Source organism: Varanus komodoensis, unplaced genomic scaffold, assembly GCF_004798865.1.
Source record: "Varanus komodoensis strain SLA01 unplaced genomic scaffold, ASM479886v1 scaffold1, whole genome shotgun sequence".
In the NCBI taxonomy this organism is placed as follows: Eukaryota; Metazoa; Chordata; class Lepidosauria; order Squamata; family Varanidae; genus Varanus; species Varanus komodoensis.
Window position 1 is genome coordinate 137,356,291 of NW_025335268.1, and position 24,968 is coordinate 137,381,258.

Sequence of the window (24,968 nt, forward strand, 5' to 3'; positions counted from 1 at the left end):
CTGCATCATGTTACAAAATGACTGCAGATTGTCTTTCCATTAAGTGGCATGGACAATCAGTGCTAATAATGTGCAGTGTTGTCAGTATGAAGCAATCAAAATGAGGAAATGCCAAACTCTAAAGCAGGACAACAGAAAGTTTAGAGAGTTGGTTGGATAGATAGCTGGGAAAATGTGACGTGTGGGTCCCGATGGCCTCTGTCCCTGATGATTCAGTTATTATTTGATTTATGTGGTCTTGCTGCTGCCCTTGCTTTGACCCTCGAAACGGCTGTGTGGGAAGTTTGTGTCTCTCAGATAGAGTGAAGCGCTGCTCTGTAAAGTGTTTGGAGCCAATGCAAAGAAACTGATAAATATAGGAAAAGCTCTTTGCTGCAGATGCACCCCGAAGAGGGACCATAGGAGGACACCTCCCTGGGACTAAGCAGTGTAAGTACTTTCTTCTCTTTTGTAAATGCCTGATGGTCATCTAGTCTTGACAAAATGTGAAAATTTAGAGATAGCATGTCAACTTTGCCATTTTGAAAATCAAAATGCAGTGCTAATTATAGTGAAAGCTGCAGCCATTTACTCAATTTTTAATTATATTTTTAGTATATTACCTTGATCAGAAATAGCAGCTTATAAAATGTGCTAGTGCATTCTGTAGGACTTTCAGCTGTATTTGTTTAATGGGGACACAGCCCATTTTCTTTTAGTTACCACAAACAGCTGGCAGGCACCAAATTTATACCAAATACTAGAAATTGCCAGCTAAGATACATATTTAGATGGCGCAATATAATCCATTGTACTTCAGAACTGACTCTCACAATGTAGTGAATATGTACTTAATTTTGAATTTAAGAATGCTTTAGTGTTTGAAAGACATTTGGTGTCTAAATTATATATTTAAATATGGGCAGGTGATTCTTGAGTCATAAGGAAACGAAGTCCATCTTTCTGAACAATTATTTGCAGGGCATGTAATCAGGCCCTGTGGAAGTAGCTTGTTAACAACGATTAGTGAGCCAGGAAGAACATAACTGTATTACCAGGAACTGTACCAGGAGCCAGGAACTGGATTACCATGCATTTACCTCCAGTATTTAGGAGATGAAAATAATGATATTGGATTGGATCTGGACTTAGTCATACTAAGAACAGACCCACAGAAAATGACTCTTGTGGACAGTTTTCACCCGTTCTTTTCCCAAGGATCATTTTTCTGTTACAAATAGCTAAATCATGTTTTTGCATACTGCATGAAGAGAGAGTCTGACATTTCACTTGTCCCTTCCTGCTGTGCCTCAGTGGCTTGAAGATTTTTACAGTATTGCTATTATTTTGTGAGCTGACCCTGAAAACATTATAACATTATAGCAGCGTACACATATCACAGATAAATAAATGTGTTGCAGATCACACCACTGTTACTGTCATGTTAATTACAGGGGGTCATTTGAAAGATTAGCAACTCTTGCTGTGACCTGTGATGGACTGGCTTCTGAAGCAGAGTTTGTGTCTATGTCTAGTAAAATTGCTGTATTGATTTGCTTTTGAGTGGTAGATTTACTAATCAGAGCAGATGGTAAATGAATACATCTTAACATTTTAAAATGTTAAGAGATGAGATGCGGCTTTAGCAAAGTCAGGGATCAGATATGGTAGATAAGGCAAAATGTCAAAGTTTGGCCTTTTCCAGATTTTTGGTAGTTGCAGAATAAAATGGGATTGAAACATTTATTCAGCTCATCAGTGTTGCACAAACAGGTATTTTGTTGTGTTATAAAATGATTTTATGAAGGTTTTTAAAACCAGTTTTAGTAGGAAGATAGAAGTTATTATCTTTAACAAAGTAGCTAATCAAGCTCTAATTTCATTATTAAGAAAAATCCTTTTATTTTCCTTGGTACTTTACAGATTTATTTTAAATATAGTATAGTGTACTTTATTGCTTATGTTGCCTTCTTTTGAGGGTGTTTCTAGGGGGCTGCTTTTTTCAGCAATGAGCACCCAAACAAAATGGTAGAAAAGATGCCTCCATGAAGCAGTACAAATTAGCTGAGGGTCTGGGTGCTACCATTGTTCCCACCCCTTCAATGCACCCACTGTGAGCCTGGCAGACCATTTGGACTAGAAGTAATGATGAACGCAGGGAACTGCATAGTTGTCATGTGGATTGTGAATGTCAAATATGCTAAAGCTCCATGATTGTTGCCAGTATAAGCCACCACCAGAACACACGCTTAGATAATTGATTTATTACATTTCTGCAACTGCCTGATAGCTGAAACCAAAGGAAAATTGGAAGCAGTGCAATATCTATAAAGTAACAATACTTCAAACAGAATGAATTTTTAAAAAACCAAGGAAAATACCTGCTGCTGAAAAAAGAGTAAAATAGGTGTAGGGTTAGCCTTTCAGCAGAGGACATTCCAGAATGGAAAAGATTCTCTTCTTGGTAGCCATCCATTTTAGCTCATTTGGTTGGGGCACCTGGAAGAGGGCCTCTGAAGATGCACTCAGGGTCTTGGCAGGAATATATGGAAGGACACAATTCTTCAGATAACATGGAACCATGTCATTTAGGGCTTTAGAAGGTATGCCACCAGTTAGAGCTGGGCTTGGAAATGGACTGGAAGCCAGATCAAAACCCACTGGCATTAAATGATTGTATAGGCCAGTACTAAACTCACAGCACTCTTTAGGGCCAACTTACATTTCCTTTTTTCAAAGGCAGTTCCATTGCATAGATAAAAAATATCAAATAGATATTGCAGCATATTTTGCATAGGAGAACTAGCAGAGATAATCAAAAGGTTACTTGATAATGATTTACACAATCCTCATGCTAATAGACATAGACAATTATGGGATGTGTTCATTTAATATTTGGATCACTGATTATAAACATTTATTTGGAAATAAGGTGCATCAGCATGAAACCCATAGTATATTTTGATGTATATTTAGCCACAACACAAAAGATGTAGGAAGACTGTCACATGTGATGATCAACACACAGGATCTATCTATCTGTCTATCTTGTAAATAGTTCTTATTATCTGAAGTGGGCATGAGCTTCAAAGGGATTCATTTCCAAGTAGGTATCTTTATGATGGCAGCTGGAATTTATTTACATAATTTCAGCATCATTTAAAGATGCATTTTAAGCCAAACTAGCACTTATACTAGTGCAAAACAAAACAGAGTAACAGCATTAAACAAGAATGACAAATTCAAAGAATATTACAAGTCAAAAAGAGAGAGAAGAAGCCCAGCTTAATACTGCTATTGTGATTAGGAAAAAAGCAACATTTGCTTTCTTTTAGATAATATATAGGTTTACTTTGATATATGGCTCAGTGTTTTAGAGATAAAGATTTCTGCATAAATTCACATTTGAATTATAAGTGGATTCCTCTTCTATTAGTAGCAGCCTATTACGTACAAATCGATTTATTACTTAATTTTCACCCACCCTTGATTTAGACACATGGAATTTCAACAATTTGTGTGTATCTGGACATGATGATAGGGTTAGGACAGAGTCCAAATCAAGATTAAAATCTGGTGGCTTTGCAACCTCACTTTCTTTCCCAGGATATGAGTGCACAAGAAAAATGCGACAAAACTTTCAGCTTGGATTCCTAAAATTCTCCCTGCTCAAGAAATTTCCCTTTGACACTACTGTCAAAACATTTACGATATATGTTAATGTACTGTCAGGTCAAAAATTCTAAAATACTCCCTGGAGGGTCTCCTACAAGACCTATGCTCTAAATTGTGTAATAGTTAGGACAAGCATCACAATGTTTTGCCATTAATAACATGTGAACAGCTGAGCAGTATCATTGCTAAAACCAACAAATAACTTCTGCTGCGAGACGGTACTGCAATTTTTGGATCATTTGTTCAGATTTTACCTTTGAACATACATTCATGTTAATTTTTCCACAGAATAAATGCATTATTCATTTTACATTGTTGGCATGATAAGTATGGTTTTATTCCTCTTTTACTTCCACTGTCAAATTTTAGATTCTAAGCTCCTTGGGGCAGAGGTCTGTCCTTTCATACTCTGAATAGTCCCATGCGCCCTGGTAGTGCTATGTCTCATCATCTAGGTCAATACTTTGACAACATATGTTTGGACACAAGTTTCAGTGGCTGGGGTCTCGAGTTCCTATTTTGTTGACAGCAGTCTGATTCAGCAGGAGTTCCTGCTGATAGAAAGGATAGAAATAATTTCATCTCTAACCATTTGTAGCCCCACATACCCATTCCTTCTTCCCTTTAGTCCACAATCATGCAAGAGTCCCTATAGTTTCTGGTGCAGATTTTGTGGGAAGGGCACAAGGGGATGAAGTGGAGAGAAGAAGCTGATTAAAATCACATTTTCCCTGTCTTCAGTGAGAGTGTTTCTTGAGCAGACTTCCACTCAAAGGATTTGTGGACCCAGCCCACTGTGTACAGTGGGGACTGTTCCAAGCTAGATGTTCATAAGATTGCAATAAGAAATCCAGTTTGGTCAAAAGATTAAAAAAAAAACAATTTAATACACTCCTCCAGAAATTATAGAGAAAAATTTACACATTGACACTTCGTGGAATTATTCTATTATGTATGTCCCTTGGAATTTAGGTAAGAAAAGGTAATTAGATGAGGGATCACAGAAAACCAGTATAGCTGATATACAGTAAATGGAAGACTCTACTCTATCTTCTGCTCTGGCTAGTGAAAATATCCTGACATTAGCATTTGGGAGTTAAACGCCCATTTTTTTTTTCAAAATCTAAACATTTTTTTAAAAATCCAAACTTTTTTTAAAAAATCCAAGTCACATTATCTAACAGCATTTCATTGTGAGTCTTGAGCTCGTGCTCTTTCACACACACATAAACACACACACACATAAACACACACGGAGGGGGATGGGGAGAGAGGGATACAGAGAGAGTGGGAGAGACAAACAGGCATATGTGATTGGACATTACCTCTTAGATTTTATTTCAAGGTTTATGTGGAATATTACAGTGAACTGTCATTGACAAGAAAGATTGCAATTAGGATTGCAGTGTCATTTTATAACGAATTTCTGCTAAAGTAGTTGGTAAGATAAGTTCTCTTAATTTTGTCTACATGATTTAGCTAACTGAAGTGGCTTTTTGACCAGCAAGGGTAAGGAAGCGAAGGAGAGGTCGCAGGGTTAAATCACTGCAACTTTTGCTGGAAAGGCTATCAAGCAGTAACATCTGACTGAGCAAGGTTTCAGAAACAGCAACAAAATGGAATGGAGAGGCTTCAGGATGGACATGGTATTATGGGCATTAATTTTGGAAAGCTTTCACCAGGAACCTCAAAGACAAAATCAACAATAGGGAACAAGTTCCTGAAATATTTTCTTGGTCCTAACTGGTACCAAGACTAAATCTGTTCACTCTTTACTGCTTTTGCTGTAAAGCTTGAAGCAGCAATAAGCAAAAGGAAAGAGGATGAAATAAGGAGGGACAGCGTAGCTTGGAAGAATCCATTGTGAATGTTCCTCCTAAAGTTTTGCAGACCTTCAGACAGCAATCGTATGGACACATAAAGTTTTCCCAACATCATAGTAACATATCTTTCAGTTGTCTTAATCTCCTGCTGTTTGTCCCCAGTTTTTTGTGTTTTACATTGCATTTATATATTCCACTTTTTTCCTCTTGTGATGAACTCAAGGTGGCTTACATAGTTTTCCACTCCATTTTTATCCTCACAACTACCCTGTAGGCTAGACTGAGAGTGAGTGAGTGACTGGGCCAAATCATCCAGTGAGTTTCATGGCCAAATTGGACTAAAACCCTGATCTCCCAGCCCTGGTCCAATGGTTCAACTATGCTGTACTGGGTTCTCCAGGGGTAAATGGTTTCCTTCTCTTTTGTTCTTTTCTTTGCCATACAGTGCACACATTTGCTCTAGAGTTGTTTCTAAAATTTCTACTCCATCACCAGAGCCTCTAGGTCTGCAGTCCAATCCATCTGCAGGGCACTGGGTTGTGGCAAGCTGATCTAAATAGAAGTTAAATTTCTGTGCAGAAGATGGATGCATCTTAACTCTAGCAGACATATGTGTAAAGGATAAAAGGTGCCAATCAATGTGGCTATGTATTATCATTATCATTGCCAGCAACAGCATTTCTATTCCATACAAGAGGGAAAGCTCTCTGGGTGGTTTACAAGAGTTTATGAAAAACAATAAAGTACAATAAAATGCCATCTTATCAAAAACACAACCATTTTAAACAAAACAATAATAGCCCTGTAAATACATCTTCCAAACTTGAAGGTGTACAGGCATCTAACAGAAGGGCAGAAAGAGTGCAGTTTGAGGTAAGAATGGTCTCTGCGCTCAGCCTGCCATCCAAAATAGCAGTCTAAGCTCTTTATGTTGGTTCACAAGTTGTGGATCTGGAGACACCACCCAGTTTCTTCATTGGAGAGCAGTACCTTGCTTCTCCTACCCTTGTCTTCTAGAATGCCACTCCAGTGCAAGCTTCCCTTCCATCGTTCCTTCCTTCCTTCCTTTTGAAATAATTACACTCAATTTGCTACCATACCTGATTGAAACAGTAGTGTACGACATTGCGGAGTCAATTGTTGTAGTGGCTAATGAATGAACAGCCTTTGACAATATGGAATAATGCTGGTGGTTTTGGGTTTACTGATGTGAGGATAAGATAACAAACACTGAAATATTTCTGCTGCTCATTGGATCTATTCCATACTGTGTATATAATCTACATTCAATACTGATTCACATAATGATGCTTAACTATGTTTTCCTATTATGTCCAAATGCAGCCATTGTTTATATAATTTGGACTGGGGGGAAAAAGCAATGAATTCAGTAATCACAGGTTGAAACATTGTTTTTTTTTTATACAAGTTTTCACCCATAGAAATGTTCCATGCTGATTGTATGTCAAGATTCAGAAAATGCAATTATTTATAACTTTCAACAAAATCAATTTATGCATATGTTGGATTTAATCCTAAAGAACTACTGTCCAAATTATATTTTATCCAATATAATTTATACTGAGTTATCAGATGGCATGATCTAGCCCTATGCCTAGCATATGAAAAGTACACTCTAGCTTGGAGAAGGCAACATGGGAATTCTGAGCAGATGAGGAAGGGAATGAGTGAGGCACTGAATTTTTCCACTGGCATCTTTTTCAGTTAGCTCACAGATTGATTAAAGAATGAATAGTGTTACCTTTCAAACTGTATAAATTAATATTGTGGAATGCAGAATCACAGAATTTAATTTTTTTTAAAAGCACATTTGGAGATTAAAATATGTAGACCTTGTACATGCCAAACTGTTCTCACTGATAAAGCTCTCATGAGTCATCAAAGATCTCTTTCAAGCAAATATTTACAAAGATAGTGAGTGGCAGCATTCCAGTCATGACATACCTTTTCATCTTTTGCGGCTTTGTGCTATGAGAGGGAATGAGATGAGGTGAATGACTGAATGAAGCATCTTTTTAGGAATCTGTAAACAAACATGGTATATACCTCAAGTCAGTTTTCTGATTCCTTTAATAAAAAGTGTTATGGTGTTCAAGGCATTCATACACTCCAGTTCTTTAGGGTCTCTGTTAAAGCCTGCAGCCAAAGAATGTCAGGACTTGATGGCAACATAGTTAATTGCACCTTAAAGACTAGGTAACATTGTGGCATGTTTTCTCCAACCTGGTGTCATACACATGTCTCTGAGTAGAATTCCCACAACCCTCAAATAGTAAAATAAATCCTACTTAATAGCTAATCCCAGTTCATTCCTGTTCACTGAGATCTACAGCTCAGACCCACCACACCTGTTGTCCCATCACCTACATAGGTGCATCTGATGGTGAACAGAAAAGGGCTCATATAGTGATGTTCCACCTTTGCAATTCTATTCCCACCCCTGAAATGCCATCTTTGACAGTGTTGCCATCTTTGACAGGAACCAGTTGAAAATTTATCTACATACCTTATCTACTGATTTTAACAGTTACCTTGGAAGATTGCTTTTGCTGTTGTTTTTATCTTTGTATTTTATTTTAATTGATGTTTAATGCATTTTGCATACCGCCCTGTGATTTGTTAAAAAGGATGGTACATAAATATTTTTATTAACAATAGTTAATATAATATGTAACAATACCCCAAGGCAGCTAATGACCATGCTCTCTGGAGATGATGGAGCTACCGTCCAACATAACTGATGATAATCAGTTGGAAAAAGTTGGTCTAGATAACAATATTAGTAACCACATATCTGCCTAACACTCCTTTCTTCCTCCCATTACCTTCCATAACATACAGACCTGCCTGATTTAAATTCTATCAAGTTCTGGAGTTGGCTTGCACTGAAATAAGCTATGGTGGGTTGATTAATCATTTACTAAGTCACACTGCTGCCCCCAGGTGATCAGGTGCTTGTCAGTTGGCCTTGGTTTGTTTTCCTTTCATCTTCTTTCCTGCTTTCAGCACATATCTCAGGGGCCTTTGTAGCACAATCCCTCTTAATCCTGTTGTGATGAGATTCTCATCTCACAACTTGTTAAGCACCTGCACTAACATATATATGCCGTATGTTTGGAGGGAAGGTGAAGAAGCTTATCTTGATTTTTAGCACAAGGTGGATGAGGTGTTCATTTTATTTCAACATTAAAAAAAAATCCTTTTCCTAGTGCAGTTATGCCAGTATGAGTGACTGGCTTACCTTAAGGTAAGCATACCTGTTCATGACCATCATGATTTGAAAGGGAGAATTTAAGCTTTGTCCTCTTGCTTTCATGCCACAGTTCATGAGGAATGGTTAAAAAACAGCAAGATTATTTCCCCTATTTTTAAAGCAAGAGGGGATTTTAGCATGGAAACAAGTTAGTGGAAAGCTTAAGCAACCCTTCCAAACTGGCATGGTCCTAAATTTGAACTTACCTAGAGGCAATTCAATTAAGCATAGCTGTAGCTAATTCAGCTCACAAGAGGATAGATCCCGTGGTGATCATATGAAGCGCTGAACTGGAGGAGGAGGGATGAAGGACACTGAGTGGTCAGGTTTCAAGCATTCTTGACAGGTAGTTTTGTGCAGCCCCTTCTAACAAAACATACACAAGCCACTCTGTCAAGTTGGAGTATTGTAACAACCTATCCTGGGAACACAATGACAAGCCATGGATTCTCAGTGTGGCTTGTGCTTGGTTGACAAACCACAGTGAGCCAACCATGCCAGGTTCAGACCTTACAACAAGCCACTCTGAAACATAGTGTGTATTATCCTGTATGAGCATTGATTCTGTAATCACCCCCTTCTTAATTCACTTATCTCTTTCATCTGACCTTTTCCTTGTGGTTCCTCCTCCTCATTCCACTCCCTACATCTTGGTGCTTCTGGACCTCCTATCCCTTGACTTTCCTATAATGCTGATTTTCTTTGCAACTATGTAGCCTGTTCATCACAAAGGTTTTAGTTCAAACCTAAGAGACAACTTACTGTCCTCTCACAGAAGCTGGATTGCAAAGCTTTCTATTCCCTGTGACTGCACACTACCTCAGCCACCTGGATTTAGAAGTTTTGTTAATCATTTGCTAAGCCACAGAAAATCCTATTCAAAAGACGGTATATAGTGAATTATAGCCTATGATGGTCAGTTTTTGCAACTTAAGTATGTATGTGAAGGATTTTTATCATTAGCATTCAAAGCCCTCATAGTATAGAAAGGATGGGTAGACAGTCTTGTGTTTGGATTTTTCCCCTGCAAAATGTTGGTTTAGGAAAACTAAACCAACAAAAATCACATTTATTTTCACATCAGTGGCATTGTTCCATGATAAAAAAGTTACATTAAAGCCAGCTTTCTACTTTAGATGATCCCAAGGCTTTGTTCTCTTGAGATTTATTGATTGTAAGAGTAGGATTGAGTTTACTTTCTTCAGGCCATTTTGTTATACCACAGAAGGTAAGTACTTTGTGATTTTGCTTCAGATTCATAGTCTTCTGAATACTGATGACTATAAGACAGTTTCCATGGGTAAAAAACAAGCCATCAAATTAAGCACTCCATTTAACCTATGTTCTCAAATGTGTAAAGCACATAAACAAATCATCCAAGGCAGTTTAACAAGTAGGATGACCTGTAGAATTCTCTGCTTCCTTACCAGGATAAGCATGTCTACAGAAGACTATCCCATCTTTTTGAATCCCAACTATTCATGTTGCTTAATTTAAGCTAAGCATTTGTTTTCAACTTTGATGACTAGTCTCAGAGTAAAAACACATGGACAAATCCCAACCTTTTACCTGTTCTCTTTTTATGATATAGTTGATACAGTGTTACAGCCTGTGCTATTTTAACCCTCTAATGAGTCAGCCACTCACTTAGCAGACAAGGCATTGGTGGAGATTGCTGGGATCTGCTCAAAAGGTTTCACTTTCAGTTTTACTGCTTGCCTCTCCCTCCTCACACTCAGCTTCCTGTGCAAATCTGTTCCACTCCCATCTCCATTGAATTTTCTGAAACATAGTGCTTAAGGGGTAAGGGGTTGATTCCATGTATATAGATTTGCAAAATAACAATGAGATTAAGATCTTTTTCTCAACTCTGTGTGTTTATCTTATAACATTTTTGAGGTGAAAAAGAAGCATATGATCTCTGCAGACACAAATTCACAGTTTTGAGAGCTGTAAAACCAAGCATCTGTGATAATAACTTTTGGTAGAAAAACCACCCAATGATCCTACAGAAACCTCTGGAAGAGCAGACATTGTGATTAGATTAATGGAATTCATTTACTAAAAAAATAAACATTGCATGAATATGTAGCTTCATGCACCATCATTAAAAACGAATCCTTATTTCATGATGAATAACCTTTGGACCATAATGTATCTTAAATAAGAAACTATCTTTAGATAGATTTTTTCTCAAAAAGCATTTTATTTTTTAAAAATCCAATTTAAATCAAAATCTGATTTAAATTTAAAAATCAGTTTTAAATAAAAATATGTTCATCTCCCCCGCCCCGGTGTTGTTCTACCATATTACAAATGTAGAAGCAGTTTTAAAGCTTGATTGGAGGGGAAAGTATTTATGTGCTTCAAAAAGTAAGTAACATACATGGCTATCTAAAGAGTCTCATCCTTGAGACCAGAGTGTAAAATTACCTAGCTGTACCACTGCTAGTACAAGTATCTTGTAACATTACAGTGAAACTCATTTTCATTTAGAGAGAGTTATGTTGCAAACTACAGTTGATCGTTGCAACATTTTTCCTATTTCATCCCTTAAGTTACTTCTGGAAATCTTCTGGTATTGACAAGTTTTAACTCTTGGAAGTTAAACATAATTAGCAGCATTCCCTTTCTCCAGGTTTGCTTTTTGAAAGCACAGAACAGCCCAAGCTGAATGAAGCACTGGGAACTGGAACAAAGCATGGCAAATTCCTTTGTGACAGTGCCTGAGGGATACTGCCTTAGTGAGCCAATCCAGTATTATGGTGAGTTCAGCAAAGGGAAACATTTTGCAGAAATGTGGGTGTTCATGTAAAACAGAAATGTGTATAGCTGTTGACTGAAGGTTCTGGACTATACAAGAAGGATGATCAGTCATATAAAGTTCCAGGCAGGCTGTTTATGTGTTTGTATGGGTGTGTTACTTTTCCCAATTGACACCTATGTATAAGATTCACACCAAAGTTCAAAGGCTTCCTCTTGCTTGGATTCACAATTATTTTGGCAGTAAATTCAGCAAATATACTCAAGCCATACTACTTGTGGTTATTTTTATACTTCATAAGGTAATGTTTGCTCCCATGGAATATGTGGAGTCTAAAACAGAAGAGGGAACTGGAACATGCAATTGCACTTTTTCTAGCCTCAACAGAGTGCCTAAGGATATTATGTTAGTCACTTATTTAAGGTGAAATAAATATCAAAATGATTAACCCTCCCCCCCCACACACACACTCATACTGCATATGTCTTGTCTCCTTATTTCCCCAGTTTTAAGCATGCTATTTCATAAGTCTGCTCAAGTACCTAAACATACCAGAGCACCGTATGGTTACAATACCTTGCAGAACTTCTCAAGTTGCTTTTGAAAATATTCAGCATGTAATTTATTTCATTCAGAAACCAGTGCTACTGGATTCAGTGAAGCTTACTTCAAAATAAATATGCATGTGATTGCAGCATAAGATTGCAATTGTAATAGAGTGTAAGTCTCACTGAACTTGGAGGGAAGTATTTCAGAATGAATATGCTCAGGATTGCACTGTAAAACTCAATTAGCTTTAACACTGCATTTTTAAAAATCAAACTCCACTATCATGGATAATATTGTCAGAAGACATTTCTAAAAGCATATGTAGGCTGCTCTTCTAAAAACAATTCTAACATACATTTCTATTCCAGTTGGGCATTGTAAGACATGCTATGTAACTTCATGAATCAATGCCTGACCTAGTTTTCCTCTTTCTTCCTACTCTTTTTCCTTTTTATGTTTTGTCTTTCAGATGGTAAGCCTTACTGATTTTTATTTAATCTGCTATAGGAACAGTTTTAGGGGAAAAGAGGGTTTGAAAATCTGACATTGAGAGAGCAAATATTACAAATAATCTAAAATTCAGTGATGTCAAATTCAAAATTAATTTACTGCTTGTATGTAATTTTTCTAAATAATCTAGATGTCTTGCCAGAACACATCAGTTACCCACTGCAAGACCTCGACTTCCAGCCTGCTCCTTATTGCCAGTATTCAGCAGTTCAGTTTCCTCCCGTATTACAGACACCATCTCCCCAGTCTCATTACAATGCATACAATTTGGACTCTCAGTATAATGATGGGCAATATATCATCAGCAATTGTGAACTCAGTAAGCCCACCTGCATGGGTGTCCATGAAGATGGGGGAGGATATCCTGGACAGAAACGACCCAGGCTTAGTCATTCCGCCTTACGGATAAAGGGACAGGAGGAACTCTGTGTGGTTTGTGGGGACAAGGCTTCTGGATATCACTACAATGCACTCACCTGTGAAGGCTGCAAAGGTAAGGGGGAAGGTTTTTGTGACTAGGATCTAATGCATCAGTATGAAAGGCTTGGAAATGCTGATTGTCTAAATATTGGTTGTCCTGAAACAAGGAAGTTAAACAGGCATTGTGAGAGAGGACCCCTGCACATCCCCTGTACTCAAAGATATGGTCCCTTCTCCATCTCTTGGTCTGGCTAGATGTCCAATGTAAGTGTGCCCCCTAGAGGTCAGAAAAGAATGGTTCCTTTTGAGGTTGCTAGAGACCTTCAGCTTGTTGCAAGTGGTGGAGCTCCAGTGACAGACTACAGAGAAATGCTGTTTTGGGCTATGAGAAGAAATATCTAGGAAGGAGATGCAATGAGAGTTTTCATGAGGGGGACAAGGAACTGGTGCCTAAGGTTCTGTTTGTTATTCCCCACTTTGATCTAGATCAAAGGTGGGTGGATGTTAGCTCTCCAGATGTTTTGGACTTCAACTCTCAGAAGCCCGTCAGCATGGCAATGGTCAGTTGAAGTAAAAAACATCTGGAGTTCTACTATCTGCCCACCCCTACTTTAGATCAGTCATACTCCACCTGCTGTCCTCTGGATGCTTTGGATTTCAACTCCCATCAGTCCCAGCCACCATGAACAACAGTCAGGAATGCTGGGAATTGTAGTCTGTAATATCTGAAGGGCAGCAGACTGGGAAAGTTTGTTTTAGATTATATCAAAATGCTAATAATAGTTACTGCTTGTTCTAATGGTGACTATATGCTGCTAAGCTAATAGCCTTTACCTCTGAGCAGTTATGGAAGATTCTGATAAAACATCACATTCTATCCTGGTACTCACTGCATGGGCTAGACTGCAATTCCCATAATTCCCAGGCAGCAGTCCAGTAAATTAGGAGGGCACTAGGTTGGGGCAGGCTAGAAAAGGGAAATCAGTGTATAATTTTGTGTGTGTGTGAGTGTGGGTGTGTGAGAGAAATAATTTTATTTTTCAAAATTGTCTTGGATATAATCCTCAGAGTGCTACATATGGTTTATTAATAAGAGTTGTTTTCCTTGTATGTTATACTGCTATGTTTGTGGTTTATTAAGAATCATAATTCTATTAACAAGTATACTTTGGTGCCAAAATATTTTGGAGACAGGCCTTCTTAATATAATCACCACTTAGCCATGAAACCCAGTGGGATACCTTGGACTAGTTACCTATGTCAAAGTGTTATTTTGAGGATAAAGTAGAGCGGGGATGCTAATTAAATATGCTGCCCTGAATGAGAAATGGGAGAGAATATGCATCTATTAGTAGTACTAAGAAATTAATAATATTAAAATAATAAATTTATTCCTGTTATGATATTAATGGTACAATCCACTATGCAAGCTGCGACAACTCAGATTCAGGTTAGATAGCAGGAAGAACTTTCTCACTGTCAGAGCAATACAACAGTGGAACTAGCTGTCTAGAGAGGTGGTGGACTCTTCCACGCTAGAGACATTCAAAAAGAAACTGGACAGCCATCTGAGTAAATGGTGTCCTACCTCAGCAGGGGTTTGGACCTGATGGACTTCATAGCCCCTTCCAACTCTACTATTCTACGAGTCTATGGAGATTCAGGTAAGTAGGTATAGGATTGGGGCCTAAATTTTTGTACAGAAACTTCATTTTCTTAGTTGTTGTCATATTATTTATTGCAAAAATGTATCATATTTGTGTAAATACCTACTGGCAATTAAAGTAGAGAGCATTGCTGATAAAAGTTTATTTTCCCCCTCATCATTCCAAATTATTATTGCTAGGATTTTTTCGACGCAGCATCACCAAAAATGCAATTTACAGATGCAAGAATGGTGGTCACTGTGAAATGGATATGTATATGAGGAGAAAATGTCAGGAGTGTCGCCTAAAGAAGTGTAAAGCTGTGGGAATGCTGGCGGAATGTGAGTGCCTATACTATAATAGTCCATTTTCTGTCATGTTACTTAGCTAACCAAATTTTCTTTTCTGTCAAGACAGCTAAGGATATATATAAGGATGCTTTTTCTTTTATGTTTAGGGAAACAAAGTTCTACAACTCCCAGCATTTCCAGGTAGCCTTACTAGATTTAGTATGCTGGGGGTTTGGGGAATTTTTGTTGCTACCCAATCATACACAGGTTTGTACCCTAAATGGTATTACTAAAAGACATTTAACTGAGACATTTGCTTCTGGGCTTCAGAGAGTAAAATTTTAAGCAATATAATTTAACATAATAAAAAATGAGACCACCATATAACACTAAAACCAAGCACAAAATAAAAATCCAAAAGATATGAACTGACACAGCATGATTAAAATGCACACACAATCCTAAAACCACCAACAGACACAAAAACTAACGTTATAGCCCAGGAACAGAAATATTAGGTTGGGGTGGGAAACTTATGGCCCTTCAGATTTTTGGCCTACAACATCTGTCACCCTTGCCAGTGTAACCAATTGTGAGCAATTATGGGAAAGCAATTATGAACTGTAGGCCAAAACATCTGAAGAGTCACAACTCATCACTGTACTAGACCTTATTACAGTCTTCACCAGTCAGGTGCCTTTCAGATGCTTTGGATGGCAATTCCCATAACTGACCACTGATTGTGTTGTGTGACAGTTGTAGAGCACAACATCTGCAGAGTACTAGGTTGCTAAAGTCAGCTTTAGCCAAGTAGAGATGGAATTTATTTCCACATCTGCTAGGTATGTGTAGGTAGAAAAGAGTTTCTGCCAAATGAGTTAGACTTCAGTCCTCCAGACATCTACCCATTGAATGAAATCAGACTTATATCTGAGAAGACATGCAGAGTATTGCACTGTAAAACTTGATCTTATGATATGATGTAATAACTCTATCAAAACTATGCAAGCTCTGGTCAGTGCCTGCAGAGCAGCTACCCTCTGCAAAATACTTTCTGCTTCTTAAGAGTGTCTCCTTCAACAGGAACCCCCACCCCCCTTAGATGGGTTCCTCTGTTAGCTGCAGTGGCAGCTCTCAGATTGGTGCTAAGGTGCTGGAAGTCATTAGCTACATTTTCTATAATGACCTATAGCCAAAACTCTGCGGAAAATTTAAACAGTATTTCTTAGATCTAGTGCTAGAGCTGATTCTCTTTCCTGAGGGAAAAAATTAAAGGGGATCTACTAGGGTTAACGTCAGTGGTGGGAACTGTTTAGGATCAGGCTGAATGTTACATAATGATAATTTAAAAATGAGGATAACCTGGATTGTATACAAGAAGCTACTTTTAGGACAGTATATGGAGTCAGAATGGTTTTCCATAGGCAAAGGCATCATACAAGGGTGTACTGTATCTCCCTATCTGTTCAATCTGTATACAGAATATATAAGGAAAGATGGATTAGGATCACAAGAAGGAGTGCAAATTAGTGAAAGACATATCAGTACTTTAAGCTATGCAAATGATTTCATATTGCTGCCAGAGAGCAGCAATGAATTAAAATGACTCAGACTATTAGGATTAAATTAAATAAGGATCTCAGAATTAAATTAGGTTCTTGAATATATCATTACACAATCATACCAATAGTACAAAATATGTGATTTTTCTATCATATTAGGAAGTGGAAGTGGAGGTGTTTCCCAGGCAAGGGCCATATGTACATGCAAAACATCTCAAATAAATCCCAGACTTCTCCAGGGAGAGGTTAGTGACCTGTCTGAAGTTCAGACAACTCCTGCTAGACCAAGTATGAGCAAACAATATAGAATTCTGGCCATTGGCCGTGATGACTGGGTCTTCTGGGACTTGAAGTCCAAAGCAAGTAACAATGTCCGTTTTGCTGCCCTGTACTTGATGGTGTAAGCAATACTGATATAGGTGGGACAATAGTATGACCTCTGATCAAATTTACAGTTTGTAAAAGGACATTCTTGAATGATGATACCGTACCGAAACTTGCCTAAATATTTTGCTTTAATATACATTTCTTACAGGTTTACTAACAGAAGTCCAGTGTAAATCAAAGAGACTCAGAAAAAAGAGTAGCTACCTTAATAACATCAAAATGGAAGATGAGGGAGTGGACAACAAGCATGTGTCCTCTACAACCAAAATTTTAAAAGTAGGACAATAATTCATATTTTATTTGATGCATTTAATATTTAGTTGCTTTAAATTCATGTACATCTTTCTTTTAATTTTAAAGGTCCAGGAGAGAATGGAACTTACTCCTGGAGAACATGAGCTTATTGACCATATTTTGGCTGCCCATCAAAAATGCACAATCCCCCTAGAAGAAGCAAAGAAGTTTGTATGTATTCATGAAAAACAGTCCATTTCAATAAATATAACATTCTGACTTTTTGATAGTATATCTTCATAACCCTAAATATTTTTAATTAGTTACAGGAAACTGCTAATCCTGAAGAGAATTTTTTACGGCTTTCAGAAACAGCCATGGTTCATGTGGAGGTACTAGTGGATTTTACAAAAAGACTCCCAGGTAAGATTGTTCATAGGGAGTTTTGTAAAATAATTTTACCATTTTAGCCCTATATATTGTATACAGTAGGTGCCTTAGTCTAACTGTACAGCAGTTCCTTCAGGTATATATCTTTTCCATTGCTTTATACAGTTTCACTTGCATGGTCTCATGCAAATATCTCAGTAATTAAAGTTTGAAAATGCTAGGAATTCTCTGATAGCCTTCATCTACGAACCAGAGTACCCAGTGGGGAGAGAATGACCCAGTTTGCATGTTTCAGTGATCTAGAGCTTGGTTAAACCATGGGTTATCTGGGCAGACTGGCAACAAGTAAGGATGCTGCCTTCTGTGTCCTTGTCACTTCTGCTTTCAGTTAAGAATCCAAGAATATACAATTCCTGGTTGGAATTGTGACATTTGTACCTAGAAACGTAGGGTTGTTTAGTGGGTAAACATGTAAGAATTAACTCATGATGTAAAGGAGGCAGTCCTCACTCCTTCCTGCTAGATCAGGATGATCCAACACAACAGTCACGAGCCTCATGAAGCTCCCAAGGCCTTGCTGTGCAGAATTCTTGAGGCCCCCTGTCTAAATCCCAGTGTTGGCATGGACATGGTTACAATGAATCTCGTGAGGCCACTGTCCTGTCCTGCTTTCTTCCAAGAAGGAAAGAAGGGCCAGAGGGGTCACATGGGAGGGTTTTTGGGCAGGAAAAACAGGGAAGGGGATGGACAACCCAAGAGGAGTGGTCATTGTGCTTGGGTAGCAGTCAGAGAAGGAGTTGCAGAGATTACAGGTGCACAAAGTGTTCTTTTCATCAGTTTCCCCCCTCATTTAATGGTTAATTAAATATATTAATCATGTATATTAAATTAAATATATTGTGTACACTTTAGTTTACAATATGGAAATATAATTCACTGTATGGCTCCCATGTCAAGGTTAAATAACCCATGAGATGCTATCAAGTGTTAACCTGGTCAATGACAGCTACTTTTGGCTGTGCCTTTCGTTTAACTAGCTCATTTGGCATTGCACTTAGGGGTTTTTTTGGGAGGGGGATTAGTAATGTGATAATTTAATTGACAAATGATTTCAGAATTTAATTTGGCACACATGTTTTGAGCATAACTCTACACTTCAAATCTAAATACAATAGTCTGCATGCCTGTTTTAAAAAACAGGAAGCAAATACAAAATATAGCACCGTATAATAGCTCTGCTGAACTCCAAAATATTAGAATAAATGTTGGTGTGCATGCCCAGGACAATGAGCTTCATTTCAAATAAAACTGTGGCTCAAACCCTGCATATATTTTCATGAAGCTAGTATGAAAAACACAAATGATTGAATCCAGACTGAGCCGTATTTAAACAGCTATTAAGGCACCTAATAAAGTATTGTGTTTAAGATGCCTCGCTCCAAACCAGTGCAGTGAGGACCTTCCCTGAAGCCTGAATGTTGGTGTGCATTTTCAGGAGCACATTCTGTGTTTCAAGCAGGAATTGGAGCACAACCCCCTATTTAAAAATAATGGGGGGTGGGACTTCAAATAGGTAGTCATATGGAGCAAGTCTTTTTGAAGAGTATGCATTATGTGTAAGTCTATAATGAAGATGTGCAGCAAGAAAAAATGCTCAGAATAACCTATGGCAGAATTAGACATGAGATCCTAAATTACCTGTAATCCAATTCTGCTGGACTGCAACTTCTATTACCCCAATCCAACATAGTCATTGGAAAGCACCAATCTGGGTGGACACATTTTGAAGGTACCAGATTGAAGAAGGCTGTGGCACTAGATACAGGATAAAAATGTTCCTTTCCTGTGGCACACATCCTCCCACCAGCTCTACCTGATTTCAGCCATTACACTGCCATATCTGGGGTGTATTTGCCTATTGTATTTGCTACGGCAGCAGTGTGTATCTGGTTTTCTGCTGCTGATTCTCAAAACAAGATTTACTTTATGTGAAGTTAAACTTATTGCACAGATAAACTAAGTCAAATTTCAAATTTATGTTCATCATCAGAAATTGGCATAATTTATATTGCTTACTTATTTCTCTATAGGATTTGAAAGTTTAGCCAATGATGATCAGATTGCTTTGCTGAAAGGCTCCACTATTGAAGCAATGTTTTTACGCTCAGCCCAGATATATAATGAACAAGGGAATGAGTGCCAGTCATCATTCCATGACAGTAAGTTCTATTGTTATAAGTTTTGAAAATTATCCCAAACACTGGAAATAGGCAAAGTATAAATATAGTAACAACAATTGTTTGTCATCTAATTATTCCACTGTATGCATGTAATTACATAGACCTTCTGCAACCATGTCTTTCCTTAGGATAAATCCTGCTTCTCACCTTACCAAGTGATAGAATTTCTCAAAATCTCTGTCTCTCTCTCTCTCTCTCTATATATATATATACACATATACACACACATCTATGTATATTATTTATCCTACTTCTCTCTTATAACCTTATAATTGATAAAATTTCTTAAAATGGCAATACATATATTGTCATTTATTATAATAAACAAACAAACAAATAATCCACTTTTACAAGGAGATTCTGCTAAATTACGGACTTCTATTTCCTTCCCTCTAGGTCATGTAGAATTTTCTGACCATGCTATTCATGGTCAAGGTAAAAGTACTTACTCCATGGAGATGTCTCATAGTGAAGAAAGTCCAACATCTACTAGTACAACAGGTAATTAGGTATTTTAAAAATTGCTAAATCACTGCTTATGCTGATATACTGTTGGAATTTTAATAGCATCTGTTAAAAGGGCTTGGATAACTGAATTTGTGATTTCATTAATATTTTAACCAAATCACCTCATGCACTGAGAATCTTGCTGATAAGTGCCAGCATTAATTTTTCTGGCATTTTCAGATATCATAGAGCAGTGGTCCTCATTTTTGGGTTGCTGGCCTTTTTTCCCCTTGAGTGACAATCCTAGTGCCCCCATGCTTCATTCTTTGTATTAGGTCTATTGCTCCACTGTAAATTTAAAATTCAAACTTTTTAAACAGGGGGCCAGTTGAAAGGTGCCGACGATGAGCGCGGGCTGCCAAGGGGTGCATGGGCCGGGGCGCACAGGCCTGGGGTACGCTGGGCGCACGCACCGCAAGGTGGAGGCTTGCTTGCAAGGAGATCCTTTTGGATCCCCTGAGTCCAAAACGATCTGTGCATGAGCAAGCCCCTGCCTTGCCATGCGCACACAAGGCGAGTCCAAAACCTCTATGGCAGGCTGGATAAATGGGCATGGTGGGTCGAATCTGGCCCGCAGGCCATAGTTTGAGGATCCATGATTTAAAACAACCAATCATCACCCCCCTGGATCTTTCCACCACAACCTACTTTGGAATCATTGCTCTAAAATCATCCCTTTCCCATCCATGTTTCTTGTTTTCTTTCTGTTGCCTGCTTTTCTTATTTTATACTTTCCTTTCTTACACGGCTAACTGACTCAGTTTATGGTATGTTCCATGATCTACTTCTTTCATTTGATCGACTTGTTACATTATTTTTCAGTCAGTAAGGTGCATTTCCTTTGCTTGCCCTTTGACATGCACCAGCTTTGACCCTTCTCTCAGAATGCTGTCAAGGCAAACCATCTTTTCCTATTGCTTATATATTTTCTTGCTTTTTTTCACTTTACTCTGAGTTTCTCTATACAAGGCATTTGTTGTGCTCACTTGATCCTTCGCTCATGGAAATTCGTGGAGCCTTTTCATTATATTGTCTTCTTCTACTGTCTGTGCACACTTTTTAGCTGCTACTCGTGCTTTTTCTCTGAACTGGGAAAATGACAGCATTTGAACTTGACTCAAATTGTATACTTCTGCTGTAGATGTATGTTTTGCTATTCCTTTGTAAAGGGATGTTAGATGTGCGATTGTGATTTTGGCAGTGATGGGCTGGTGGGACTAGTGCTTGATGCCACCTTCTTTGCACTGCCTGCCTTGTCCCATTCTGCCACTGCTGTTCTGTATGCTTACAACAGGCTGAGAATGCACTTTGCTTTTCCTCTCTTCCCTTATTTTCTTTGCAACACTTTTTACTTTTGTTATCTTAATTTTTCTCCTTTCAATTTAATTATATATGTCATCTTATTCCTTTTAATGTTTTATAGTCCTTTTGGACTTTCTTACAGGTTTTGTCTAACTTCTTTTTTTAAAATCTCTCTCTCCTGAAACTAAAATCTTAATCTCTATTCTTCCATTCAACAGTATTCTTCTCCCCTGTTATTATAATCCAACAATTTAATCAATTCTGAACTCAGCTCAACTGACCTTACCTTGGACCTCATCCATTCCTCCTCCAGTTGAATTCCTTTTTATCAGCTCTTTTTCTTGGCCATCCTGTCTTTTCTCTTAAATTTCCTTCCTAGTTTTCAGTACATAAAATCTATGGCCACTTCAGTTCTCCTTTTTGTTCTGTATGATGGTTCCCTCCGTTTCCTCATATTGCATTTATTCCATTACCCTTTAAACGTTTTCCCCTTTCTCCACATCTGCTCTTTTCTGTGTCCGTCTCCTTTCATATTCTCATTGCTTTTTAAGCTATACTTTTCCTGCATACATCAAAATGACATCTCCCATACCTTGATTCCATTACCATTGGATTTTTTTACCTCTTCACATTCATGTGACTTTGTTCACTGATGTATATAAATGTCTAATAAAACTTACCTCTTCACATTGCATTTTCAAGATTGATCTTGTGATATCTTAGCTTGTTAGGCCTGATGTCATGGCTGTGTCTTACCTTTATTTTATGTAAAGATTCTGATCCTTAGAAATAAATCAATGATATTTAGTCAAGCTACCATTTGATAATATTCTGGCTTTTTGCAGGTATCACTGAGGAATTTATCACCGCATTATTTTACTTCTATAGAAGCATGGGAGAACTCAATGTGACTGAAGCAGAGTATGCATTGCTTGTTGCAACTACTGTGTTTTTTTCAGGTATATTTAGCACATATGTAAAGAAGTTTTCAAATAGTCCAACTTAAGACTTCCAAATAAAATTATTTGTATCAAAGTATCAGATACTTTTGTAGATATTTAATTGCTCATGTATCATTTTTTGAGTAATGAGTTTCTTTAATTATTAGTCCTGATTGTGTTCCATCAATAAGAATAAAATACCAGATTATCCCTCCTCTGCTATTATTATTATTTACAAAATAAAAATTGGGTTGTTAATAACATAGAATGTTCTTCATGGATATAAAGATTTATAGGAAATCTTTAAGCAATAGTTACGGATACCTTTTTCATTCTAAGCAAATTATGATGACACCTATATTACTTAGGCGTCCAGCTTCCTAACCCTCTGATATCACTTGGTGGAGTGTGTTAGGGACTGCTCCTATACCAGCAGAAAGGACTTATGTTAGTAGAACAAGGGACTCCACTACTGTGGAGGACCTGCTCCACCTGCTGAGAAATGGTAGGTAGAAAATGACCACTGGTAATATTCCCACCAGTGGTAACTGGAATAAATAATAAATGAATAATAAATGGGAAAATCCATGGACAAGAAGTGACAAATTTGTGTTGGATTTCTTCCAGAATGGTTCCAGGATGGACCCATCAGCTATCACAGCTTATAGTTGGTGCTACTATTCTCCCACTCCATTGTTTTTTGTGGTGGTTGGAATTTAAAATACAATTATCTACTGCACTGAAAAGCCGCGCCTACCTGCTATGAGCCAACAGGGCTTGAGATATGATGGTAGATTCATCTCTTCACTTCTTTCTAGACCCTTATGATTGCCCTATTTCTCTGCAATCTTATGTATGCATATCTGGAATAAGATCCATTGAATAAAGTAGGACCTGACTACAATTAAACACGCACAATTTAGCACTATTAAAAATAACTTTCCAAGGAAAATATTTTCTTAATTTATTTTTCTAGCATCAACAGTGTCAGAAAAACAATTGTTTTGTTAATATGCTATAACAAATGAAAAGATTTTACCAATGATTAAACAGTTCTTTCCATGAAAGATAGTTTGTATTTCTAATAATTGTTGTGTTAAAAATGAATGTTTACATGTTTTATACATATCAAAGCTTATGGCAAGCTGGTAATACACAATACATGGGTTACTTTAATATAAAGGTATTTAAATATTCACCCTTAGGTTATCCATCCTCACAGTGGCTACAATAACCACTTAAAAACAATCAAATATATAATATATAATAACAACACATAAAATAGATATAAAATGAACTCTTATTTGCGTCTCTACCCTCTTCTTCACTAGTAGCAGTAAAACAGATATCCAAAATTACATGAAGGCAATCTCTGCCTGCATGCTGTCCCACTGTCCTCCAAGTACATAGCATTATGGGCAGCTCCATTGGATAGTGCCCTTTAGTTAAGTACTGCAATTAAGCAGAGTTCAAAGTGACATTAGGGAAAAGACTTTCACCTTACTTGTTAACCTAATAGCTCTTTCTGAAGAATAAGAAAATAGAGCTTCAGAAGCCAGTTGCAAGGCTCAACCAGATTTCTGCACAAAACCAAGTGATTTTTTTTCCTGTTTTTCAGATCGTCCACTCCTAAAAAACAAGCAACATGTGGAAAAACTCCAGGAACCATTTTTAGGAATTCTGTACAAGTATTCCAAAATTTATCATCCTGAAGAACCACAACATTTTGCTCGTCTCATAGGGCGACTCACTGAACTCAGAACCCTCAACCACAACCATTCAGAAGTGCTAGTAACTTGGAGAACAAGAGATCCTAAGCTGTCCTCTTTACTTTGTGAAATATGGGGCCTACATTAAACAATTATTTAAGGGTGCAATCCTATGCATGTTTAGACAGAAAAAAATGCCTAAAATTCCAAGCATGCACAAGCAAGTCTTCTGGAATATGCTGGGAATGGTAGACTTTTTTCTGTCTTAAACAGGCATAGGATTGGGCCTTTAACTGTATTTTCTTTTTGGAAACATACTATTTCCCAATTCTTCTACTTTCATTAAAAACAAATTTCATTTATGTTAAATGGCTACAGATTACTTTTAAAAATAGATTGTGCTATGATTATTCCTAATATTTGTTTCAGTGGAAAAAAACTTTTTTGAAGTTGAAAAGATCTAAGAATATAACTTCCCTGACAGAAAATGTATATAAAAGGCAATTTTAAATGTTAAGGTTTTAGAAGTGTCCGTTTCGTTCTTTACATGTGTTGTTTGATGCATTCAAACCTCCAGAAAACCAAGCTGCATATGTCTACAAGAGTTCTGTGAATGGAGAAAGGATAGTAAAACATTTGTGCATGCAAAGAAAATGTGAATTTAGATGGCCTCTAACTCAGTACTTTATGTTATCTGCATCTTCAAAATAATTGCATCCTCATTCCAAAGCTATATGCAGCTATATGCTCTGATGGATCCATATGA

General features: G+C 37.5%; 1 protein-coding gene across 5 annotated transcripts in view; it reads left to right on the forward strand.

The window, feature by feature from the left end:
• Window positions 1–24,865, forward strand: part of LOC123032149 (bile acid receptor-like) — a 46,074-nt gene extending 21,209 nt beyond the window's left edge. Inside the window, exons 1-13 of one of the 5 annotated variants that reach the window (XM_044447857.1) lie at window positions 9–429; window positions 1,434–1,496; window positions 8,340–8,398; window positions 11,390–11,516; window positions 12,705–13,067; window positions 14,841–14,981; window positions 17,028–17,155; window positions 17,240–17,344; window positions 17,437–17,536; window positions 19,594–19,722; window positions 20,140–20,244; window positions 22,398–22,511; window positions 24,112–24,865. In XM_044447857.1, coding sequence (XP_044303792.1) covers window positions 11,426–11,516; window positions 12,705–13,067; window positions 14,841–14,981; window positions 17,028–17,155; window positions 17,240–17,344; window positions 17,437–17,536; window positions 19,594–19,722; window positions 20,140–20,244; window positions 22,398–22,511; window positions 24,112–24,350 — 1,515 coding nt within the window. In that variant the 5' untranslated portion in view covers window positions 9–429; window positions 1,434–1,496; window positions 8,340–8,398; window positions 11,390–11,425 and the 3' untranslated portion in view covers window positions 24,351–24,865. Of the gene's footprint in view, window positions 1–8; window positions 430–1,433; window positions 1,497–5,069; window positions 5,301–8,339; window positions 8,399–11,021; window positions 11,517–12,704; window positions 13,068–14,840; window positions 14,982–17,027; window positions 17,156–17,239; window positions 17,345–17,436; window positions 17,537–19,593; window positions 19,723–20,139; window positions 20,245–22,397; window positions 22,512–24,111 lie in introns of those variants that run through there. The other 4 variants (XM_044447875.1, XM_044447866.1, XM_044447840.1 and 1 more) reach the window with 4 other exon arrangements.
• Window positions 24,866–24,968: the final 103 nt, after the last annotated feature.